At 38.5% G+C, this 23,115-nt stretch overlaps 1 protein-coding gene across 2 annotated transcripts in view; it reads left to right on the top strand.

Moving 5' to 3' along the window:
- LOC121307099 (neurexophilin-4) overlaps positions 1–20,207 on the top strand; it is a 36,752-nt gene extending 16,545 nt beyond the window's left edge. The window contains exons 1-2 of one of the 2 annotated variants that reach the window (XM_041239222.1): positions 17,025–17,064; positions 17,651–20,207. In XM_041239222.1, coding sequence (XP_041095156.1) covers positions 17,032–17,064; positions 17,651–18,412 — 795 coding nt within the window. In that variant the 5' untranslated portion in view covers positions 17,025–17,031 and the 3' untranslated portion in view covers positions 18,413–20,207. Of the gene's footprint in view, positions 1–17,024; positions 17,065–17,650 lie in introns of those variants that run through there. The other variant, XM_041239220.1, reaches the window with a different exon arrangement.
- The last annotated feature ends 2,908 nt before the right edge of the window (positions 20,208–23,115 follow it).

Raw genomic sequence — 23,115 nt, 5'->3', positions numbered from 1 at the left:
TTTTTTTTGCAATTTGATGTTTTCCCCTCTATTCTGTTCTCGAGGAGGGTTGCTCTAAATGACTCTTTTCTTCTCAGATCTCTCTTAGAAATAGATATTTTGAAATGCATGTTTGAGAGACATTAGCACCAGAGAGAGAGAGAGGGGTGAGGGAAGGGGCAAGGGGAAAGTAACTACTAGCTGCAGTAACCTTTTCATTACTCAAGGTGCAACTCTACTGAGCTTGTCCTTGTTGGTGCACCGGTAAATTTCTCCCTCCGTTTTAGACACCCAGAAGAGACAGATCCGGTGTGGGAATACCAATATTCTGAATCTGACAACGTTCAAACCGGTTTAATTTTAAAGTGGACATTTAGGAAAATTAAATTGACCCACCCTTTGCCAGAACATCCCAGACTGCTACCAGGAAGGGTCCTGGTGTCAGAAAACCTTTAAGGAATGACAAATGTCCCAGAAGACACTTTCTGTTGTTGGAGGTAGTGAGAAGTCATTCACTGAGCATGCTTTTCCAAATCACTATAGTGGGCAACAATGCCGTCATTACCAGCATACACACATGGTTATTCTTGAGTTTATGGGATTACAGGTTATCTATGTGAGTCGTCACTAATGAATCAGACACAGAGAATTGGGTGATAACACGCTGCACAAGCTCTCCCCGTCACAGACCCCTTATATTTGAATGAGGGTCTTAAAAACAAACTCCGTCTGATATTTTAGCCACACCCTGTATAATACATAATGCTGATAGAAAGATGCAACCTTATAGGTATTGACAAACAGGAGCTATTGTTATCTTACTCCCTACTGTCACAGCTACAGCCCACCTACCCCTAAACTACAGCCCCAAGCCATGGCTCTAGCACACAAACCGTCTCCAGCACTCGTAATGAGTCCTGAATCCAGCGCGTTGTTGCTGCGTATATTTTTGCATTAAACAGGCGTTCTGAAATTGGATTAGATTTTTTTTTTCGTCTGCCAGTTTTCAGGTTCCAATGGAGCCGATACATCATTGTCGTTTCCCTTCCAGACGCTTTTATTCTCCCTTTCCTTTCTTGCTGCCTGCTGTATGAATCGAGATTCGCCAGCTCAATTCTAATCGCACGGGCCTCATTTTAAATAGGCTTCTCTTAAAAGGAGATTTAAAGGGGATAATAGGACTTCTTTTTTTTTTTTTTTTTAAGCATTTAATTCTCATTAGCATTAAGTCACTTATCATTTCTGCTGTCAACCTTTTCCTTTTGCAGACTGTAGTTTCACTTGGTTCCTGAGATATATATATTTGGTACCATTTATCTTTAAATTGATAGCATTTAAGTAATAGTAATCCATGATAAATGGGTCCCTTCCTGGTACAGTAGATAAAAAGACCTTGACATTAAAATGGTCTTCATTCAGCCAGTGCCATCTAGTGAACAGAAACTTTGGCTGTAGTTTCTGCTTGGTCGGTGGGAATATACTGCTGTGCAGTTGTCTGCTAAGAAATGATGATAATAATAATAATAATTCACGATAATACATTATCGTGAATGCACCGAGACCCTTATAAAAACGTACCACTAATTTTGCATGGTGTTTTTGCAGTTTGATCATGCATTTACCACAGTTTACCATGCTTATTAATATGCTTTTTTTTTTTTTTACAAGGCTTACCTTTGCTTTAGCATGCTTTCACTATGCTGTATTAATTTGCTATGATTATACTGTGGCAAACTTGTATAAGCGTGAACTTCCCTTTAAATACATTATGCCAAGTATGTTAGCATTTTGAATAATATATTTAAAGCAGGCGGGTGCTGGACGGGTATGTGTGTTTAACCCTGCAGAAGCATGGAAAAGCATAGGAAATTAGAAATGACATTGAAAAGCGATGCATCTGTAAAGGGTTCACGTTAGGAATGTACCTCAGGAGGAAGAACGAAAGGGAATTTGGGAGAGACGCACAGCCGCGGATAAATAATTAGTTTCCAATAAAATTTCATGAAGTCCTCGGTGACAAACACTTTTAAATTACACACTTCTTATACTGCTGCCCCCACCCACTCGGGAGACACGATTAAAAAACCAAGCTCTCAGCAACACACAGCTGGTTAAACTTTTCACCTTTTTTTCATTTTCTCATTACTTTTTACCTGCCGGCGTCGGGTGGCGTAAACTTGTTTGCTAGTGTGAGGAGACAGAATGATGTCCCTGGTAAGAAGGGTTGTGTATGTGCAGCGTATTTAATAATACAATTAATTTGATTACAAGAAGGGGGGGGGGGGCTGTATTACTATTGCAGAGTGTGTGTTTTGTATTTTTTTATTTCGTGCGTCCAATTAATTAACCTTCTAATTTTCTCCCAATTTGGAATGCCCAATCGTTGTTCCCCTCACCGCAGCAATTCCCCACATGACTGAGGATACCCCAGCGATCCCACGACCGAGCCAGCTTACTCTTCTACACCCAGAAACTCCAGAGTGGATGTCAGCGAGCTACCGCCCTCTGGACAAGAGAGGCCAGTCCTTGTGGTGTCCGCTCTGAGCTCACTGGGTGCCTGGCCGGTACGGTCCGCTGTAGCGCGATGAGGAGAAACAAAAGCCCCTGCCGGTTTTCAATCAATCAATCAAACAATTTTTATTTTATATAGCGCCTTTCAAAGCGAGCGACGGTGGGAGCGTCACGCATCAAAGCTGGGAGAGAGTTCCAAAGAGTCTGAGCCATGAAGCTAAGCGAGTGTGGTGCACTTTTGCTTGGGGATAACAAGCAGGCCAGAGTCGGAGGACCTCAGCTTGCAGGCAGGGACGTAGCGGGTCAGTAGGTTGAGGAGGTATTCGGGACCTGTGTGATTTGAAGGGCATTGTGAGCAGGAGAGTTTTGAAAATAATCCCGAACTGTACAGGTATCCAGTGCAGCTGAGCAAGGTTTTGCAAGATGAATCATCTTTGCATTAATAACATGCTTTCATACGCTGGTTTAGCTCAAAGGATTTATAAAGCATGACAGAAAAAACTGCATGTGCAGTAAAGTATTGAAATGAAAAGGGACACTGCTGCTTTACCTGAAACAGGTAATACTTTGCATTGAGTGTCTCTAATTACTGTGTATTTACACTGTAGTTAGGTCCTGCACACGGAAACAATTACAATGTTATTACGCATAGTTGCAATGTACTCATCGTGTAAATCCTTTTGAACGATCAGAAAAGCGTTAGCTTTAGAGTTAGGGTTAGGATTATATCATGCAAACAAATGTACAATTTAAGTACATTGTAATTATGCATAATAACATTGTAATTCTGTGTACGTATGCATGTACTTACTAAGTAAATACTATGTAAATACACAGTAATTAGAGACACAATGTAAAGTGTTACTGTAACTTCCATTTGAGATGACACAGCACCAATATAAATGCCATATTTCTGTCCAAAACCACTATAGTTGCCTCTAGTATACGGCAGTGCATACTACCGTAAAGTTTATTATAGAAAATATTCCCACTTTTCTGTGCTCTGCAGTAGGAAGTGTACTCAAGCATTTTATACAACGCTAAATTATATTTATTCTGATTGTATTTTAAGGGGCACTTTTTAGTTTATGAACTGGTAACAACTAGCTTGTTAACAAATCTAGTTCGTTTTATGTTAATAGTTATTTTAAAAAAAAAAGAGATAATAAAGCTAAAACTGATTTAGTTTGATAACTACCGTAGTTTAATCCCATTTCTGAGACATTACCAAGTCGATAAAGCCAAAGCAGGGTCTGGATGTTTGCTAGATCGTTTTAACTGGTCCTTTTTTATATAGCACTATAATGTATATTAACAAATACTGTGGAAAAATGTTTCCCTTTTAAAGTAAAGCACGACCTTCCGTTGTAAATGGCAATTTACCCAGTAAAATGAGGCAATTGAATAGAATGGATTATATTCCAATATGTGCATGTCACCTCCCTCTAATCATGTCTACAATAGTTCTTTTTAACTCTGTCACATACATAATGCAAAAGGCGGCACTGCTAATATGGCAGAGGCAGGGGTTTTGTTCTGTAAATCACGCCGTTTCAAGATCACAAATTCCTCTGGTAAATGAAGCGTAACCTTTTTAGAATTGTGATATACAGACATTCCGAGTGCAAAAGTGAAAAGTTCAAAAAGGGAGCATGACATCTCTGGAATATTATCCTTTCAAAAGTCATAATCCGCTAACAAAGGATCGTATAAGGATATAGGAAAAAAAAAGCTAAAACTAATATTTAATTCAAAAAAAGAAAGGAATTGAGCCAAAAGGCTGGAGATAAAATAGAAAAAAAAGAGAATGATAATTTTCCAGCCGTCACTTGATTATCACGAAATAAATACAAGAAGTCAGATCAAGGGAAATTGGATTTTGGACTGATAAAATAAAATAAAAGTTAGGAAGAAGGGTCCTGTTGTGAATAACTATGGCTAAAATAGCATCACCTTTAACAGTGTTAACAAATAGCTGTTAAATTTATTTAAGGTATGCTAGGGTGCTTCCAAAATAATACATTATATATCCTTCAGGCTTGGGGTCAGTGTCTGTGTTTCAATTCCAGTTCCTTTTTAAAATCAATTCCCCATGGGTAAGGTTTCCTTCCAAGGTTTCCTTAACCTTATATAATATATATATATATTATATATATAATATACATATATATATATATATATATATAGACCAATCTCTTTAGAGAATAATTGCTGTGATTGTTCAACTGCATTCATCTGAAGCCAGTTTAATTGACTAACAGTGACTTCAGTTGAAGTAATTTGTTGCCACTGTGAGATTCTTGTCTTAACAGAATGCTGCAAATTGCAATTTTGACAAATGCTGTGTTGGAATGGATTAAAACAGGAATTGGGAATTGATTTTAAAAAGGAATTGAAATGAAACAACAGGAATTAACCCCAACCCTGATAACCTGTGTCACTGTTTCAAGTAGGTTAGAACTAGGAAGCTGGATTGTATATTTATATATATATATATATATATATATATATATATATATATATATATATATATATATATATATATATATATATATATATATATATATAGCAGTTAAAATAATATAATCCATGTTTCTATCTCTTTTTTTATTATCTTTACAAGATGTCTCAGATGTACTTCCCTAGGTTTTAATTAGATAGCAGAATGTAATGCTTCCTGGCTCTTTGTCAAATAACCTAACCATTGCAATTTTTATGATCAGAGAGAATCAGTTACGTTTCTGAACACTACATTAATAAAGCATTTCAGAAATGTAACAAAACATCGGTTTGATATTCGCCAAGTTGCAACTATGTATTACTAAACTATTGTTAAAGAAGCCAACGGGAATGGAACGCTTTCTTGAACGGGAAGCTGGAATTAAATCATCTAACAGACCTTGAAAAACAGACTTTAAATATGATTGCATGACTTCAAATATAGTCCAGCTGCTCACAGAACTCCATGGGGTGTCCTCTGTGTGTCTGCACTCACAGGCTCTGGTTAGCACTAATCTTGGACTGTCTTACCCAATGTCACATTGAGTAGTGCAGGATAATAATTTGAGATCTGTGAAACCTTAGAAAAGTAACGTTAACTAATCCAAGATTAATGCTAATAGGGTCTGTGAACTTAGCAATAAGATTGCAATAGTACTTACAATACTGACTTCTCCAGCAAAGATCCACCGATAATGAAATTACTTTGAGGGAAATATGATAAAGATAGGTGTTTGACTTATAATGCTACGCAAATCTTAATAGGTCAAACATGTACAGCCCTCCCCTTTATAACATTGTAGTCAGGAGTCGGGCGTGTTGTTACGAGACTGTGCTGTTTGTGTTACGCGTTCTAAGGAGAACGCACGTGCTACTGAAATAGGATTGAATGGGAGCTACAACTAATGCAGATGTATAACCAGTTTCTCCACCTTGTAAAAGGGCTGCTTTATAATGAGGCTGAACTGTATTTTACTGTGCTGCCAAATGGGAGAATACGGTTCGGTTTTCAAAAATGCTTGCTTCCTTACTGCTTTTTGAAACAGAGATAAACCAGACTATGCTGCACAGCTAATTCATTACAGAGTCAACTCAGCAACCAGGCTGTTACTGGTTTTGCAGTTTGTGTTTCTGATCTAGGTCTGTACTCGAGCCAATCCAAAAAGAGCTTGAAAAATCTAACTTGCCTTCATCAATCTCTGGTCTGACCATTGGCACTGTTTCCATCTTTTGTCCTGCCAGAACGTCCAGTGATTTTGCATGCATGGTCAAGGCCTTTCCTCTCCACTCGCCGTGCTTCATCGCAGGACGCTTTAAAATATGTTACTCCAGTGCAAACATGAATGGTAGTTTTGCAGTGTTTCCATGATTATACTATGCATTCAGCCTTTATTTGTAAATTTTACATATCTTTCTGTATTGTCCTTTATATTTATTTTATATATACTGTATGTGTTTGTTTTGCATTTTTATTGCCTGTAACTTATATGCTTGTATATTTTGTTTCATTTCTTTGGACAAAACCATCTGCTAAAGATTTTAAATAATAACAACAATAATAATAATTTGCAGGTTTTTTTTGGTCATCTTTACCATACCTCTGGGCTAGACTTTCACTCTGGTTCATTACACTTTCCTATGCTTTTACTATGGTCAGATGTCCTAGGGGATACAACATAGGCATGGTGAATGGATAGAGCTGATATGCTAGTTTCAGACTTGGGTCACCAACAGCAGGTAGGAATAAAATGTATTGTGTTTGCTGAGATCTAACTTTCATATTCGAAGTTTCCGAGTTAATTTTGTATTTATTTTTTTTAAATCTGCCTTGTATTCGTTTAAATCCAGCAGTGGAACGACTGGGTGAATCACACTTTCCCAAATGATGCCACATTGCTAAGCAGATGCAGAGTTTGATCTAAGGAAGCTAAAAATCCTGGGGGGGCTGAAAGATGGTGTTCTACCACAGCCCACCCCCCCCCCCCGGACGTCTAGAAGTGTAGATGGGTCTTTATAAAGGGTCGGACCTCCTGGAGGGGGTGGGGTGGGAGGGTGGGGAGTGGGAATCAATTAATTTACATGCTGTTAGGCGCTTGAGTTATTTCAGATGTAACATTTACTGCTTTGACGTCAGCCCTATCGTACATCTATAATCTTCTATAACTGATTCCCACACCAGCGTTATAGTATACACAGCATTGCAGATCGAAAGGTGGCGATTGAAGTAGAATGTGACATTTCTATGGATTTACTTGGTGGGGGGCCTCAGTCTGCATGTCTTGCAGGGGGTGGGGCTGTGAGATTAAAAAAATTACGTCACAAAGACTGTTTGGTATATTGCCTTAGTCCAACAGCCAGCCCTCTTAAATAGGTCATTCTAGACAAATTCCAGCCTGGTGCTAGAGGGATGAAAGGACTTTAGAAAATGGAGGCATGGGGAAATGCCATGGCATTCATCCTCATCCTATCAGTGTTTGAGGTACAGGATGGGGTTCGCTGTATCGCACTGTCTGTGTTTTAAATGTGCTTTCAAAAGAGAGGCTAGACGAAGTAGGGGCCCAACAGCTTAAAGGAAGACTCCTGCTGTTTAATGTCTTACCTGTTTAACATCCTGTGGTGTGTCTTGTGTGTGAATATGGTGACAGGGTGAGATGGGCAGGGTCATTGCAGTGTGTTTGTGGAAGATCACGTGATGACCGCCTGCTATTAAAACCCTACCATTTGTGGAAGATGTGTTTTCTTGCTAGCATTAAAAAAAAAAAAATTGGCTTTAGTGTCGTTTTCACCGTCTCCATATCATTGTGAAGTGGAAGTCACCGATCGAAGTTACAAAGTGTGTGCTTTCCCCATTTACCTTCATTTCCAAACAAGCATCTTCTTCACCTGCAGAGATGTTACAGTGTAAGTAATGTACAGTGAATCTATGAGCAATCTAAACTTATGTGCAAATCAGTTTTTCACACTGGATGTATGCGAGATACAAAATACATAATGGGCTGGAGATAGTCTCCTTTAATTCATCTTTAAAGGCGGGGTTTCAGAATACCCTGCTGTTTTACATACTTTTAATAAGACCCAAGAAGTCATGCGTCATTAGAGATGATTTATAAATCGGAACATGGCATTTTGTAGATCAATGGATTATCCCCCCCCCCCCCCCAGCGGTTGCAAACAGGTTGTGGGAAAACTGTTATAAAATAAAGCATTCCTAGGACTCTGATTAACTCACAGAGACCCAGCGACAGAGCCTCCTGTTCAGTATTTCAATTCAACGACACCCCAATACATCAGACCACAGCTCACTTAATCAACTGCAAGGTTTCGGTGACTGCCTCCCATGCATCTGGATCAGAGCTGGCTTATCAATTATCAATCATTTTACAAGCAGCAAATATATTATATATATATATATATATATATATATATATATATATATATATATATATATATATATATATATATATATATATATAATATCACACACAGATGCACAAATCTCAGGGTTTACGTTTGCATGCAGGCTGCCAAGCAATGCATCAAACGATGACAGCTTTTCCATTCTTTAAATAGGAACGGCGAGACTCCCGGCTGTGTTTTAACTTTAATCATTTATCTAAATAACTGTCGCAGAACTAACAGGGCTGGTGGTGGTGGGAGGGGGTTATATTGGAAGTTCCGAAGCTGAATTTCTCATTTCATATTTCTTTATTTATGCATTTGTTTTTCTTTTATTGCACCCAGATTGCAGGGGTGAACTGTGCCCTCTCAGATTCATACATTACTGACTTGAAATTCATCGCGGGTAAGTGTGCCCAAGCTGCAGCCCTCGCCGTTGCGAAATAAGCAAGGCATTGCGGCGCTAAGTGACAGTGATTGATGCTCTGGGTGATCAAAACTCATCAACAGAAGAGATGCAGTCAAAAAGCACTGCAAAAGAATGGGATTCACATATGCATAAAAAAACAGCTTGAAAAGTAACAATAGGTATAAATGTAAACGTGTTTGGAAATGAAGATGAAATTGAAAAAGCAGTACTAGATGGTTGCAGCAGATTCATTTTAAACCGTAATGGAATTGAAGCTATTGATCATTTTCAGTTCTTTTTGGAGGAAGGATCCTTGGTCACTCAGCTAGTAACACTGATAAACGTTCCCATTTTGATCTATAACTAGTTCTTATTGTTTGCTTTTCACTCATCTTTGATTACCTTACCAAAGAGTTCCATGTTGCCCATTCCCGTTCCATAAGATGATACTATATTTCATTGTCATGGTATAAGAGTGACCGGGTCAAACTGGACACAGTTAGGCTGTACTATACCATTTACCAAGCATGGTTTAAAAATGATTAGTCATGGCAATCGCTGACCAAATCATGGTTGCTCATAGTTGATCATGTAATTATAACAAGCATGACATCATTAAGTAGCATGATCTAAACCTGATACAGATCTCCGGGACTTGATGTCCAGAATGTGGTGGACAGAAACCTATCTATGATGCTGCCTTGCACCAGCAGGGGGCGGTCAAGGGGATAGTCCAGGTTGCTGATTGTAGACAAGCAGCAAAGACTACTTCTTGAGTGCTAAACTATCAGTGCATTTCAAACTTGGCAGTTCCAAGAGGGTAATATTGGATGGGTAGAACAGCATGTAATGTGGAATCCTAATCAGCCTAGAAGATATTTAATTGTATATTAGATTACAAATCTCTAGTATCATACCTTACATAATGGGTCCGGTTCACGAAGCATTAACTCATGTGCTGCGAAATAACGTTTTTTTTATAAACGGGTTCAATAATCATGAAACTGTTTGGCCTGCTTTAATAACAAACAGTCTCATGACTTAATTGCATTCATAAAAACGGCTCACAAGTGAAAGCTTTGGAAATTGGCCCTGATGGTTCGCATCTATTGAATGAAAGGTGTTTGAACTAGTTATCTGTTGTCTGAAATCCCCAGACTCACTTTGTTCCTTTCCTTCTGCAATGCTGCTCACAGGGCCATCTTTCCGACAAGCCGCATGGATGAGCAATGCAATCCCAGTGGGCCATAAATTAGTTACTCTAAAAAGAAACAGTTGTTCCATTTCACTGCAGATTATTACACCTGGAATGAGCCATAGTGAGACAGAGAGTAACTTCATATGGGCATTATTTAGGACTCTGTTTTAACCCGTACTGTTATTTAAACATTGAGAATGGTCTCTGACTATGTAACTGTGAGACCAAACAATTTTTAAACTTGCATTTCCATCCTAATTAGTGACTAGTCAATAAAGCCCTTGGATAGCTGTGAGCTTACCAGGGTCGTTTACTGTCATCTTCAACCGCTTGCATGAGGCATTTGGGTAGGGGGAGCTGAAAATCTAAGCAAGGGCTGACTGCTGCACCCTGGCCGAGCCAGTGCTCAGTGCTCTGCTTTATCGAGCAATCAATACAGATGAAAATGTACATTTAAATCCTTTGCATGAAAGGCACATGAATATATAAGTGGGGAATCAATTTCAGGGTAATCGTTTCTTATTTATTGCTTTTACTAGGATGACATGCTTTAAGAAATCCGGATAATGCATCTGTTAGCTCCACCTCTGAGTTTGCATTTTATTTTATTTTTTTTGTAGCTGTTTATTATTCCATGTGTTCTTAAAAGGATTTCTGCTCATTAAACGTTGCATGGTTAAACACCACTACATTTTGGCTGTCCTTGACATTATCAGTTACGTCCGCCATTTGGATCTATTAGCAACAAATACAGTTATAGTTTCACTGAAAGCGTCGATCTCGCACTCAGGGTGTCAATGACAAAGCATTCGAAATGCTTAAACCACAACAGGTTCTATGCAAACAGATTCAATGTGTTAATATCTGGGTTTCGTCTTTTTTAATTTAGATGCATTGACTTGTAAAATGTTTTAAAGTGTTTAAGGGCCACCTCTAATCAAGTTGAGAGAGTGCTTTCTCTTCACTCTTTGTATGACTCTCAGAAGTGTGTGGGAAATACAATCTCAATTCGATCAGAGGTAGACACTGAACACTTTTAAACATGTTACAAGTCAGTGCATCTAAACACACATTACAATACCCAAGACTACAGATCTCAGAAGTCTTGTCAAGCCCATTATAATTCTGTCAGAAGATCCATATGGCAGAGTTCAATTAATCATATCGGGCTCAAGAGCCTCCCATTTGACAGTCCTGCTCATAAGTCTGGTCTGCATCTTGTCATCAAATTCCTAACAGCCAATCAGAAAATCGGATTGTATCACTGATCGAGTTGTCTTTCCTTTTAGTTCCCTGTGTTTCAATCTTTAATAATAATAATAATAATAATAATAATAATAATACACCCTGTGAGGTGTAATTGCACAGCAATCACGATGCTTGAGAGAAGCAGACAGAAACCAATTTAGGCAGTAAAGAAAATAGGGCTGCAGCACCCCTCCAACCCCACCCCCCTTTCTTAATTCTAGTAGCAGAATTCATGCCTTAGTCATGCAGATCCAAATCTGGGCAGTGTGGTGGTTCTTGAATGCATTATTAAAATGTATCTGTATCTCCACACTGTTGAGTATTTCTTTCCCTTGGGGATCTTCGCTGCTGACCCCAGCTGCCTTCTCGCTAGCCTGCTGACTTGATTAATAAAATACAGGGTAGCTAGATGTAGCCAGTGTTTAATTTGAAAACTAATTTTGTTTTCTTGCAGTGTAAGGAAATGTTAAATCAGATGATTACTTACTTTCTTTCTTGTGTATGCAGCAATATGGCGTTCGTGAATATTGAATTACCTGCCAGGGTTTTTCCAAGGTGTAATAACGAAGGCTTATTTTACATTCTAGGATTATCCCTTGTCGTTTTGCTGTTGATCTTTACGATAACGCAACTTTGGATACAAGGAACAATATTTTAACTGCTTCGTTATTTCTTGGTAGTTTGCTTTAAGTACTACTATACTGGTATATTTTAGGATTATGTCTTAAGTTATAAATAAACTATAGGAATGAGTGGGCCGCTGAGGGGCTGACTTGGTAAAGCCTCGACCTCATGGTGTGTAAGGTGAGTCATGCAGTCAGGGGAACTCAGGCTTGTGTCCTGGCTGTAGGAAGTTGCCAATCTTTGCAGGGGACTCCACAGAGAGCGTTGAATTTGCTCTTTGAGAGGCACAAATCAGCAGGAATTGCTTTTTCTCACCACGCTACCAGCCAGGAGCCTTGTAAACAAACACCTGCAAGGCTGGCCTTTGTCCTTCTAGGACCAGTAGATCCCTAACATGTGCGGTAAAGAGACCATTGGCTTGGTCGTTGGACGCCAACTGACCTCCTGAGCAGTTGTGGGGATTTCTGCATAATCAAACATTCTAAATTGGGAATAAAAACAGGGTTACAATAATTGAGCTTACTAAAGGGCTGGTTTGGGATATCTTTCACTTTGGTGAGGGTTTACAGAGAGTCAAAAGAAACAGCGTCACGTTTTTTGGGTCATTTATTTTTTCCTTCGTCCCTGACTGAGAGACCAGGGGGTCTGAGGTAAGTGAAGGACACTGGCACAGGTTGATGAGTGATTAATAAGAATGGGAGCAGACTGGGAGAGACAGAGAAAAAAATAAAAAAATAAAAACAGGGACTCCACGCTGTGATTGATGACAGAAGTAAACTCTTCGCTGAGTTCTATGAATAGGCGAGCAAGACAAGAAATTAATGGAGAAAAAGTTCTTGCTCAGCACAGCAGTGCTGCAGAACAATATGTAAAGAGTTCGAATTGTGATACTTTCCTTACATGATATATCGTAGCGCAATAGAAGCATGTGTCGTGACGTGTGTCATGTGTCAAACATTGTATATCAGCAAATAGTTATTGAATGAAGAAGTGTGATTTATAGTTGGTATGGATGCGTACTATCGCTATGATTACATTTTTCTGTTTTAACCTATTAAGTGGCGTTGTCCTCATTTGAGGACAGGGATACTTTAAAAAAAAGAATTGGAGCATTTTTAACTGCCTGTTATCTTCATTTTCTGTTTAATTTATATGTTACTCTAATTTTGTTAACTGCAAAAAGGAAGTCTAAATGTAATTGTTAATTCTGCAAATATAAGTCATGACCTTCAGATGCTTTTATGGTGCCGCAGTTTAAACTAAGAAACTGAAGCCCTAAAAATGATCAATTTCTTGGTGTTTTCCTCCCCATAGTGAGGATAAAGCTCACTTTTCTATGTGCTCAGCTTCACAGCCGGCGTGGAATTCCACTGATTACTCTCTAACCTGATTAGATGCAGCAATCTGTAGCCAAAACAAAAGACTGCTTTTTTTTATTTCGGTGAAAAAAATGTTGATTTAGAATGTATCAAATTACAGAATTAATTCTGTCCTTAACAGGTTAACAATGGCCCGTCATTAAATGCCATTTGCTCGTACAAGTAGCTAATTTGTCTTGATCTGCTGAACTTTTTAAAACTTATGCCCAATTGCACAAACTTTTAGACTCTGTAGTATCCATAAAAACCTACTTGCATATTCTTGTTTCGATGTTTTGCTGAAGAAAGCGACTGGCAGGTGTGAGCCTCACGCTCTACACCAATAGAGAGACCCCGTCTCGACAGGCCCATTTCACTGTAAATATCCCCTATTTTAAGATGAAAGAAACTCATTGGGAGCCTTATTCTTCATGCTTTGAACTGAAGCGTGGCCAGCGCTATTTACATGATGCTGATAAATGCCAGTGAATCAGACGCTCTATTCATCTCTTTCCTGTTTTCTCGCTCCCTTTCTTCTCCCTTATGCATTTTTGATGATCCCTGTATGATGAAGTTTCTGTACTCTGCATCACTTTAATAAAAAAAACACTTGAAATTATAAGAGACTCATCAATTTGAATCAATAACGTAATAATTATATAACAATGTAAGGAGGTTAGGGAGCAGTTCAGTCTCCATGCCTCAAGCCTGCCCTGGACTGGAGGGAGCACCCTTTCTCTTAGGGGGTGAGGGAGCAGTTCAGTCTCCATGCCTCAAGCCTGCCCTGGACTGGAGGGAGCACCCTTTCTCTTAGGGGGTGAGGGAGCAGTTCAGTCTCCATGCCTCAAGCCTGCCCTGGACTGGAGGGAGCACCCTTTCTCTTAGGGGGTGAGGGAGCAGTTCAGTCTCCATGCCTCAAGCCTGCCCTGGACTGGAGGGAGCACCCTTTCTCTTAGGGGGTGAGGGAGCAGTTCAGTCTCCATGCCTCAAGCCTGCCCTGGACTGGAGGGAGCACCCTTTCTCTTAGGGGGTGAGGGAGCAGTTCAGTCTCCATGCCTCAAGCCTGCCCTGGACTGGAGGGAGCATCCCTCTCCTTGGTTTGCTTAGTATCATGGTTACAATACATCCTGTCTATTTGTGTATATGGTGGGTCTACTGGTTATTGTTCTCAGCGACAACGGCACTATAATGATACACATAATAAGTTGGAACAGAAAAAATAATTGGAACAAATTAAATCAGTTGAAGTGAATGATTTTTACATTTCACGGAGTCTCAGATTCAACAAGATACAACAATTAAAAAGATAAGACTCCTGTATGACTCACTTTTGAATTAAGACGTGGGCGCGACGAGAACCAACAGTGGATAATCATGTTCTTAAAGCAAGTTTCCCTATCGAGTCTAGCAGAATTTAACAGGTGTAAAACACAATATAAATCTACCATCACAGTAAAAGATTGTGAAATGCAAAGAAGCAATGGTAGCAATATTGATGGCACCCTGCTGTAGGAGGCAGTGGTAGAATGGTATTGCCATCATATTGGATGCACCACAGTATATTCAAATGATGTATATCAAAAAAATATCGGATATTTCGAATCATTTTTCCAATAAGATATTTTATCAATATTGCTTGTTTCTACATTTCCCATGTTAAATCGTGAACTTTTTTTTTTTTTTTTATATATATATAAACTGACTGCAGTTTGCAATATAAGGATCTGGTAATGAATGCACTTCAATATGTATTTTCCCTCAGGGAATCTGAACACTAAGAGTGCATTCCAGATGCAGGCAGGCAGCTTTGATTCAGGATGGCTGCCTAACGGGAAACAGAGTAAATGACAAGGCCAGTGTGTTTGGTTAACGGCGCCCTTGCATCGCTGCTTATAAAGTATTAAGTATGAAGCAACCCTCTAATTTTATTAGCTGCACAAACAGTGGATCTCATTTCCATATATATATATATATATATGTAAACTTTTTTTTTTTAATAATTGCTCGTTGCTGGAAGTGAAGGGTATGATGTATGGTTGGGTCGAATGGTCGAGTAGTCCGGGCGCATAAACGCTTACAAATTTTGCTCATAAACAGCACAAGATAATTAAATCTTAAAGACAGCCTATCCAAGTAGTTACAGAACTGGAAATGCAAGTAGAATATTATTGTATAAGCATACTGTATCTAGAGTTTTTTTTTTATTGTATAGTTATGGCCAAGTGGTCCTGAGTCTGTAAAGGGACAAAATAAGCATTCCAGCCTAAAATAAATCACTAAAGATTGTACTGAGGAATTGCTAATAAACATACCATTTTTTTTACACTTAAAAAAGGATGCTAATTTCTAGTTCTCTGCTGTCTTTTATTTCTGGGTTTTGAACTGAATTGAAGACTCTCCCTTTTGATAAATACAAAAGATGTTATACAGGCGTTATCTGTTTCCACAGTCATCTGAAGGGTTAACTTTCAGTTTGTGCTGTGATGTTGGATTGGGGGGGGGGGGGGGTACCTTTGAAGTTCACAGTGGACTAAACTATGAAAAATATATAAATAGGTGCCAAATAATTGTTTTAGTATAAATTAATTGTGAGACTCTTCAGATCTGACACAACTAGAATGTGTATTTGTCCTCCATTTAAGCAAGGGATGTTAAAGTCATCTTGGGTCACGTTTTCCACTGCGGCTTTCCTTTCCACATCATACATTTACCATGGAGTTGGCTTGTTGTCTACAATTTAGCCAAAGAGGAGAACAGGTCAATATCTTTAAGGACAGGAAGAGAATATTTCTCTTTTTAAAAAAAATACCAATATGGAAATATACACATTTAAAAAGACAAAAACAAGTCTACTTTTACCTTGAAGATATTGTATTATTTGAAATTATATATTTTTTTCCTGCCCATGAGAAAAAAGAAAAGAAAAAAAACTCTATGGGAATAATCCCTTTGGCTTTAGTAAGTCTAATCTTCAGTAGTATTGAACTGATTATCCGAAAACAATCAAAAGCCTGTTTGAGCTTCCGTTTTTCCATGCAGAAAGCGGAAAATGAGGATTGTTTCATTGGTATTAACCTGATTTTCAAAGGGACAGACAAAACCATCACTTGCGCTGTTAAATGTTTACTCTTCAGAAGTTTACATACCCCAGTGGAAATTTATCAAAAACAAATAATTCTAGAAAAATCTTTTGTAGCAACAGTTTTGCTTTTGTGGATCAGGAATTTTTTTTACAAGAAATAGATGTTTACAATGATTTATTTCAGCAAAACTCCAAAAATGCTAATGCTACAATTATATATATATATATACACTTTTATTTTATTTATTTATTTTTGCTGTAATTGGCTTCCATGTAATTTTCATTGCTCCCCAGATCATTAATTTCCTAAATGTTTTCCTAGTATTTAAAAACTACTAAATGTATGAATTAGTGTTAATCCATTGCCCTTACTGTAATGAATGGATTATCCTAGAACAATTAAATCACTCCAATAAGACCCGTTGACCAGGCTGTGCACCAAGAAGATAAAAAGGATGGAGTTCTGCTTGTATTGTTTTGAATTTTGTATATAACTTTAATCATAAAATGTATGATGATCATGACGGCTGTAATTAAAGTAGAGAGAGAGGTAATTATATTTTCCAGTCACAGCGCTTGCTCAGATCATTGATGTTTTATTTTATTGCGGATTATTTTATTTTTAAATCACCCGTTACACATTTAAACTTTTTAAATCATGTGTATTTTAGGGGATTAAATCAATCCTGGATTAAATTTAATCTTCTCCCATCAGGTACACAACACAATGACAGCAGGACACAAGACTACACCCAAAAATGTGTGTGTGTGTTTTTTTTATTTTTATATATGTATTTATTTACAAGCAGGTTTAAGCAGTGGAAAATGTACGTGTCAGAAAAATAAATGAATTCTTGCTGGTTTTAGAGCTAGCGTTCTGTTTAGATTTTAATCCCATCTGCAATCAGATCTAATATAATAATATAAATCTAATATTGTACTATGGCTTTAAAAACAGTACACTGATACAGTTCTCCAGCTGTCCTTTTCTTAATGCCTAATGTTATGAATATTTAATTGCACCACAATCATTTTTAGGAGGATTGCCCCTTAAGAGAAGGTCTTATTTGATTGTTCTGCTTTTCCAAGCTTTTTGCAACACAAAACCACCTGCACCCTCCTTCTACCCTTACCAACAGGAATGAAACCTCCTTACCCTGCAATAACATTATAATGTTTTTTGATGTGTCTTCATGGAGGTTACACAAGGTTATTCAGTTTTCAGGTTAACATACATTATTCTGAATAATAAATGCAGGATGGAATTATCTTGCTTGTCAGTAGATACAAATGCAACCAGCCGAGATGCTCACGTTATCTCTTTTTTTTCCCTTGTGTCCCTGTAGGTGGTTTGCTTGGAAAAGCAAGTGGGCAAGAACATGGAATACCTGGAATTAGGGGCCAAGGAATCGGTGGTCAAAAGTTTACCTTATGGGGTTGAGGGAGGAGCAGTTGGAGGAATCAAGCCACCATTCCAAACTTCAAGGATATTTACGACGGCGGACAACCCCTTAAAGACCAAGACTCCCACTTACAGCTTCTTGAACCCATATGAATGGGCTCGGAACCAGTCTCTGCTTCTGGATCAGACCAACTACCGATCCAAGCGCAAACCCTCTCTGAAAACATCTAGGTCCAAGAAGATCTTCGGCTGGGGGGACTTCTACTTCAACATCAAGACCATGAAGTTCAGTCTGCTGGTGACTGGGAAGATAGTGGACCACATCAACGGGACCTTCAGTGTGTACTTCCGCCACAACTCCTCCAGCCTGGGCAACCTCTCTGTCAGCATTGTGCCGCCCACCAAAGTCGTGGAATTTGATGTCCTTCAGCTGCAGCAGTCCACCATCGAGACAAAGGAAACCAAGACCTTCAACTGCCGAGTGGAGTACGAGAAGACCAACCGAGCCCGCAAGACCAAGCCCTGCCTCTACGACCCCTCTCAGACTTGCTTCTCAGAGCACACGCAGAGCCATGCTGCCTGGCTTTGCGGGAAACCCTTCAAAGTCATCTGCATCTTCATCTCCTTCTTCAGCATTGACTATAAACTGGTGCAGAAGGTCTGCCCGGACTACAACTTTCAGAATGACCACCCCTATTTCGGGTGAGGGCCGGAGGGAGTGTGGATGGGAATATGGGCTTAAGTCATAATGCACTGTACCTCAGTTTTCTTCCTTGGGTTTGTATGGGGATGGCTTTTCCATCAAAGATGTACATATACAGTCTGTGAATAAATAGACACTACACATAACATTTCTGCACAGAAAATATTTTTTTGAGGGCAGGCCATGGTGCAATGTCCTGCAAGTTATGTATAAAGATTGGATCATGTGGATGAAGGTTGCCATAACTCCTCAATGGCTGCCTTCGAGCCCATCAGCATTTCCAGGTTTGGGAGATCACCTTCTGTACCAGATTTCTTCTATTAGAGTCATGTTGGGGGACTAGTTTACTTTCAAATGGGATCTTAGTCCACTGTTCAAGAATTCACCCACACTTTTTGGTTCTTCGCTTTTATTTTACTTTAAATTTAGGATATGCAAAACACTAAAGCTGCTCGACATGGTGTAGATCCTGAACTGCGGTACAGGTGCTGAAGTGATCACGTACCAAGAAGAAACAGCTTATTTTTTATGCATATAATATATTTGAATGAAAAAAAAGAAGCAAAGAACCAATAGACCAAAAAGATAAGGGCAAGAGTCACAAAGCTTAAATAATGCACGGGTGGGTGGGTTTCTAGACTGTGCACAAGAGTCCCTTGAAAATCAAACTTTAATCTACTAACCTTGAAAACTCCCTTTAAAAAAAGTATTAAAAACACACACACACACACACACTCTTTAAATAACTTCTGAGTTTTTGAAAAGCATCCAGGATAATGCTTCATCACTCCTTCAAGGACACCCATCTGTTTGTCATGATCTCGCCAGCCATCCCACACTTATGAAACACACTGTAGTCTAATTGTTTGCGTAAGGAATGAGCTTAGACATGCATTCGCTGTGGTGTAGCATGCTGTATTTATTTATGAACTGCCTGTGTAGCAACACACAAGCACCAATTAAGAAAACAGAGGTCTGGGATTGGGGCAGAAGAGTATTGTACTGCTGTAACCGACAATGTGTGTAGAAATAACTAAATATATATATGAAAGTGCATAAAAGAAATATGAAAATGTTTCCGTTTCGTTTTTTTTTTTTTTAAACACTAACTCCAGATAATAATCACTAAAGAGCCTTGTGCTTTAGTGCAGCAAACCATTACATCTTCAGCTCAGTGTGCATATTGAATACTAAACAGACGCAGTTTGGCAGAAAACATTTCTAGTTCAATATTGAAAGAGAGCCTTTGTTTAAATGTTTGTCTACTGGGCTAATGGCTTGCTTTGATACACCAGTACACAGCTGGGATTAGCCACAGCTGGGTTATGTTAGAGTGTTTTACAGCACCGGGAGAACCCTGAGTACATGTGCTTACCCCAGGATTGCCACTGAAAATAAGCAGTTAATGCAATCCAGGTGAATTCCTCAGTGCTGTAAAATGTTCTAATAAAATCAAAGGATGGGCTGATCAAATCACCCCCTAACTTTTTTTTTTTTCCCAGAGTGTATTTAGCTGTGTCAGATTTATAATAAAAATAATATTGATAAATAAATAAATAAGCTTGATTTTAAAAACAGACCTGGCCTCAGATTATAACACTGATGGACAATTGTGGGGGAAATGGAGTGACATTGTAGAGGATATTGATGGAAAAAAAAGATAGGGTTACCAAAATTTTATGGTACGGGTATAGTGGGTCAATTGCAGTCTGCAATGATGTGCAAGGTGCTGCAATGGAGATCTCCTAAGCACATTGGCACATCCACTTTTCTGGTTGGACAATACTATTAGCAAAGGCAGGGAAAACAGATATATTTGCATGTCTGCTAATTTAATGTGACGAACAAGAATCCCTACTGACCAGAATCAGTGGCACAGAATAGATCGCTTTTATTAGGCTCTACAATTCAACCCGGTCCTTTAAAACATCTCCTATGTTGCGTTTACATGAATAAAAAATTTGAGCCATCTCCACGCGTTGATGTAGATTCACAGTGCCATCAAAAAAGAAAACGTAGATGTCTGCCAAAGTCCATATCTAATCATGTAAGTGTCAGGACTTGCCGTTATTAATAATCCTGTACCAATATTGAATGTTCTCACTTTCAATTACTTGGAGTAGCTTCCTTACTCGTGGGATTAATCTGCATAGACCTTGGTTGGAAGGTATACAGCGTTAACAGTATTTGTGGCCACGAGGGGGGTACATGAGGTACAGTGTGAGCTGTCATAGCGGAGACCAGATCAGGGGTAGGCAATCTTGGCATTCCCACGCCACTCTATCGCAGGACTTTATTGCAACCAGGTCCTAATGTATTGTATTGATCTTTCCATAGGTCGATGAAGTAATCAGCAGTGTTTTTTTTAAGTTAGAAAAATTGAATAAAAAGCTTTAAAAACAATCACCCCTGCTGCCATGCATCGGAAACCTTCAATGGCTACCACAGGAATGCTATACAGCTAACAACCGCTGCATTGTTGTCCTTTCCAGATTTTTAGCACGGACTGAAGTTGACCCGCTTCCTTTTTCAGCTTGCACACCGACGCAGGTCGCCCTGTTATCAAAGGAAAATGTTTCCAAACTAGTGCGGCACAATACAGAAGCTTAATGTAAGGACTCTGCAAGTCCACCAAGTGTGTGTTTCGTTTTCACAAAACAAAGGTGTAAATTGAGTATCGAGGTACATATAAATATGACTTTGAAAGATCCAGTGACTCTGAATTAATAAGAGCTTTAACAGTCTTGCCTTTTCTGTTACAGTAGTGTTGCTTTTGTCTTTTACAAAAAAAAAAAAACAAAGAAACAACCAAACAAAAAAACTTTTGTACTAGTGCAAATATTTTATGATTTTAGATTAGAAGCGACCGTAGCTCAATTGGACAATTCCAGTACCAATGCAGTAATGTGCAAGCGCTGCTTCAACATTGCAGTTGATTCTTATTAGTTCTGTCACATTACTAGTTAGTTGTCCCTGTACAAATAAAAATGATAAACGTTTGCATTGGATGCCGATATTAAAAGATTCTCCCCGGGTATTATTGGCACTAGCTTGGTTGATATTCTGTTCGATCACACTTTGCACTCCACCCCAAAGTAAAAAGACTCTTTGTATTTTTGTAAACACGCTATCCAGATTGATCACTTATGTATTATAGCCCTCTTTGGATGTCACTGTGACTGCAGTTGTCTGGTTATTTTTTTCTGTATATCGTTTGACGATTTATAATAATAATAAAAAAAAAAACTAATAAGAAAAAGAGAAACTGCTTGTTTCTAGTGAGAACATGCAAGATTATGTGAATGATTTTATTATCCTGCTGTGTGTCAATATATATGTGTGTGTGTGTGTGTGTGTGTGTGTTTCAGTGGCAGAGTAATCCATTAGAAAAAAACATATCACTGTCTTTAAAATGTAGTGTAAATTTAATTTAGCTGCATGTCTCCCTAATGCATTTCCCTGTCTACTATCTGCTGTCTATTAAGGTAACAATCTTAAACGTTGGTGGAGCAAGTGGGTTTTTCAGTCTACAGAGTGCTGCATAAGTCTAAATAATTGTTAAAATTGGTTCTTTGTATGTAATTCTGGTGTGAAATGTCTTTAAGAGAAACGAATTGCGATCATTTGATGTGTGGTGCAGATAGTCACTAGGATAATATACAGAATAATATAGAATACTGCCAATAATGTCTGATTTGCAATGTTGCAAACTTAACTGTTACTGAAACTTTAAAAAGGTATGTCAAGTTTCTAAATATTTAACCACTCAATATCTACATTTTTCACACAGTTGCTACCCTCCAGGCAGTTTCGCTTGTTAAATCCAGCCATGGGTCTCAAAATGGAATGACAATTTTTACTGTGGACATGGCCTGATCGTGAATTACCCCAATGTGTGAAAAATCCAATTCTTAAATAACAAGGAAAAAAACCTAGTGACAAAAAAAAAAACACTGAATCAACAGTTCCAGAATAAAGATGATATGCCTCATCCACAGCAGTTCTACAAAGACCTGGACAGTGCAGCGTCATACAGAAATGATGCTGGGATATTGGGATCAAAGCGCAGAGGTAGACAGATTAATGAAGGCATGTGTATTAGTCATAGAGCTGGTTTAGTGTATTATCAGAAACAGATGATTCTTGATAGAAACAGAAGCCTAGGAGGCATACAGAAGCCAGTGTAGCCACCCAGTTCCTATTTTCAACAAGAAATGCATTTGGAACCCAAGATCCTAGTTCATAGTGCACCCCCTCCCATGAAATGTCTCTGCACAGTGGAATTGCATGGGGTTATTACACTCGAGGCAGTCTGCATGCTTGAATGCAACCTCCCTTGAGAAAAGGCTCCATATGTTTCATTTAATAAAGCCATCAATACTAATTGAATCACCTTTTCCCCATGTTCGATATCCTATTATTTTCTGAACCAATGACCCTAAGATCATATTACTGACAATTGATTAAATTGTTTCTCCTTTTTGTCCCACAGGGGCCACTCATACATTATATATATATATATATATATATATATACACACACACACACACACACACACGCACACACACACACATCAATAACATTCTATAGTTAATTCTCGGCTGGTTTCAGGACTACCTTACCCATCAGATTAGTAGTAATTTTAGTTTTGAAGCCATGTGTATAAGTATATACTTAACAAATCTATTACAAAGGAATTTTACAGT

Source organism: Polyodon spathula, chromosome 53 (assembly GCF_017654505.1).
Source record: "Polyodon spathula isolate WHYD16114869_AA chromosome 53, ASM1765450v1, whole genome shotgun sequence".
Taxonomy (NCBI): Eukaryota; Metazoa; Chordata; class Actinopteri; order Acipenseriformes; family Polyodontidae; genus Polyodon; species Polyodon spathula.
The sequence above is the reverse complement of the archived record's forward strand: the minus strand, read 5'-3'. Positions and strand labels throughout refer to the sequence as shown.